The sequence below is a fragment of the Oncorhynchus tshawytscha genome, unplaced genomic scaffold, assembly GCF_018296145.1.
Source record: "Oncorhynchus tshawytscha isolate Ot180627B unplaced genomic scaffold, Otsh_v2.0 Un_scaffold_4246_pilon_pilon, whole genome shotgun sequence".
Lineage (NCBI taxonomy): Eukaryota > Metazoa > Chordata > Actinopteri > Salmoniformes > Salmonidae > Oncorhynchus > Oncorhynchus tshawytscha.
In genome coordinates this window covers 517501-520000 of record NW_024609831.1, presented here as the reverse complement: position 1 = coordinate 520000, position 2500 = coordinate 517501, and the positions used below count along the sequence as shown (strand labels likewise).

The 2500-nt window shown below is 53.0% G+C and overlaps 1 protein-coding gene across 2 annotated transcripts in view; it reads right to left on the bottom strand.

Annotated features, from left to right (window-relative positions):
* Window positions 1–2500, bottom strand: part of fmnl2b (formin-like 2b) — a 40785-nt gene that overhangs the window by 30338 nt on the left and 7947 nt on the right. For both annotated transcript variants that reach the window (XM_042319460.1, XM_042319461.1), the window contains exons 4-8: window positions 2387–2463; window positions 2095–2178; window positions 1830–1979; window positions 1599–1725; window positions 571–647 (exon numbers count right to left, since the gene is read on the bottom strand). In XM_042319460.1, coding sequence (XP_042175394.1) covers window positions 571–647; window positions 1599–1725; window positions 1830–1979; window positions 2095–2178; window positions 2387–2463 — 515 coding nt within the window. The remainder of the gene's footprint in view (window positions 1–570; window positions 648–1598; window positions 1726–1829; window positions 1980–2094; window positions 2179–2386; window positions 2464–2500) is intronic.

The window sequence follows — 2500 nt, the reverse complement described above, 5'->3', positions numbered from 1 at the left end:
AGTAGCCCCAGAGGCCCTGGTACCCCTGTGGATAGGCCAAGTAGCCCCAGAGGCCCTGGTACCCCTGTGGATAGGCCAAGTAGCCCCAGAGGCCCTGGTACCCCTGTGGATAGGCCAAGTAGCCCCAGAGGCCCTGGTACCCCCTGTGGATGTGGAGAGGCCCTGGTACCCCTGTGGATAGGCCAAGTAGCCCCAGAGGCCCTGGTACCCCTGTGGATAGGCCAGAGGCCCTGGTAGCCCCCCAGAGGCCCTGGTACCCCTGTGGATGGATAGGAGGCCCTGGTACCCCTGTGGAGCCCCAGAGGCCCTGGTACCCCTGTGGATAGGCCCCAGAGGCCCTGGTAGCCCCAGAGGCCCTAGTACCCCTGTGGATAGGCCAAGTAGCCCCAGAGGCCCTGGTAGCCCCAGAGGCCCTGGTACCCCCTGTGGATAGGCCAAGTAGCCCCAGAGGCCCTGGTACCCCCTGTGGATAGCCCCAGAGGCCCTGGTACCCCTGGTTGGGAACCAGTGCTCTAAAGGGTTCCTCCTTCCTAATGCAGACACAGAGAGAGGTGTTCACTGACTACTGACCTTGGGTTTCTGTTGTTGAGGCTCAGAGCGATCTCATTCACAGCATGAGGATGGGACATGACCATGTTAAAGCCATACTACAGACAGAGGGAGGGGAACATAACAAATCACATATCAATCACTGCTATCAAACATAACCACGAGGATGAGAGGAAGGAAGGGTCAGGATGAGAGAGAGAGGGGGAGAGATAGGAGGGGTTGAGATAGATAGGAGGGGTTAAGAGAGAGAGGGGGAGATAGGAGGGGTTAAGAGAGAGAGGGGGAGAGATAGGAGGGGTTAAGAGAGAGAGAGAGAGATAGGAGGGGTTAAGAGAGAGAGGGGAGAGATTGGAGGGGTTAAGAGAGAGAGAGATAGGAGGGGTTAAGAGAGAGAGAGAGAGATAGGAGGGGTTAGAGAGAGAGAGGAGGGGTTAAGAGAGAGAGAGAGAGAAAGAGATAGGAGGGGTTAAAGACAGAGAGGGAGAGAGAGAAAGGAGGGGTTAAAGAGAGAGAGGGAGAGAGAGAGAGGAGGGGGGTTAAGAGAGAGAGAGAGAGAGAGATAGGAGGGGTTAAAGAGAGAGAGGGAGAGAGAGAGAGAGGAGGGGTTAAAGAGAGAGAGGGAGAGAGAGGGAGGGGTTAAGAGAGAGAGAGAGAGGTTAGAGAGAGGAGGATAGGGTTAAGAGAGAGAGGAGATAGGAGGGGTTAAGAGAGAGAGGGAGAGATAGGAGGGGTTAAGAGAGAGAGGGAGAGATAGGAGGGGTTAAGAGAGAGAGGGAGAGATATAGGGGGTTAAGAGAGAGAGGGAGAGATAGGAGGGGTTAAGAGAGAGAGGGAGAGATATGAGGGGTTAAGAGAGAGAGGGAGAGATATGAGGGGTTAAGAGAGAGAGAGAGGAGAGATAGGAGGGGTTAAGAGAGAGAGAGGGAGAGATAGGAGGGGTTAAGAGAGAGAGGGAGAGATAGGAGGGGTTAAGAGAGAGAGGGAGAGATAGGAGGGGTTAAGAGAGAGAGAGGGAGAGATAGGTGAGAGGGGACAGATGTATAGTTCACCTGGTAGTTCATAATGGCTCTGAGACACATCACACACACGTGAACGTCGTCCTTCTTACACACCAGGCGGGAGTTCTTCAGTGTCTTCCTACTGGGCAGTGTGTTAGACCTGGACACCAACGCTGACCTGACACAGTCAACATACAATCAACACAGGATTAACACCGCAACGTGGTGTGTGTGTTAACTGATGGAGTGGCATATATGTGTGTGTGTTTGGGTTTGTGTTACCCGATAGAGTGGCGTGAGGAGCGCTGTATGTTGTTGCCACTGGAGGGGGAGGGCAGGTTGCTGTCTCCATGGAGATCTTCTATAGAACGACTCCAGGGGGAATCTACAGCTCTCTCTTCAGTACTGGCCTCCGATACCTCCCCATCAAACCTACACACACACACACACACACACACACACAGACACACACACACACGTGACTCAACAGAACACACGCGTATGGAAAAGGTGATATGCCCACACACACACAGTCACACACACTCACGTGACCGCGTACTGAGCGAAGGAGAGGTACTCTACTAGAACATCTAGGCCCTGATTCTCCTCGTTGAGAAACTCCCTCACCCACCTGGAGACAGAGGAACATTAGGATTTATTATCAGACCAATAATTCACTGTTCAATATCTAGCTGTACAATCACTAAAACCCCTGGCCAGCTAAACCCTCCTCTCTGAGTCAGAATGGTTTGGAACTGAGTGAATGTCAACGTGACTCTGATTCGGTTCTGATTCATTTTGATCCAGGACTCTGTGATTGGCTGCGGCCTGTGACTCACCCGATGTGATTGGTCCGTAGTGAGATCTCCAGTTCTCTGAGCACCTGAGTCGACTCCTGGACTCTCCGACGGAATTTCTAACGACAGTGGGGTTAGGGTTATTCTGGTATTCCC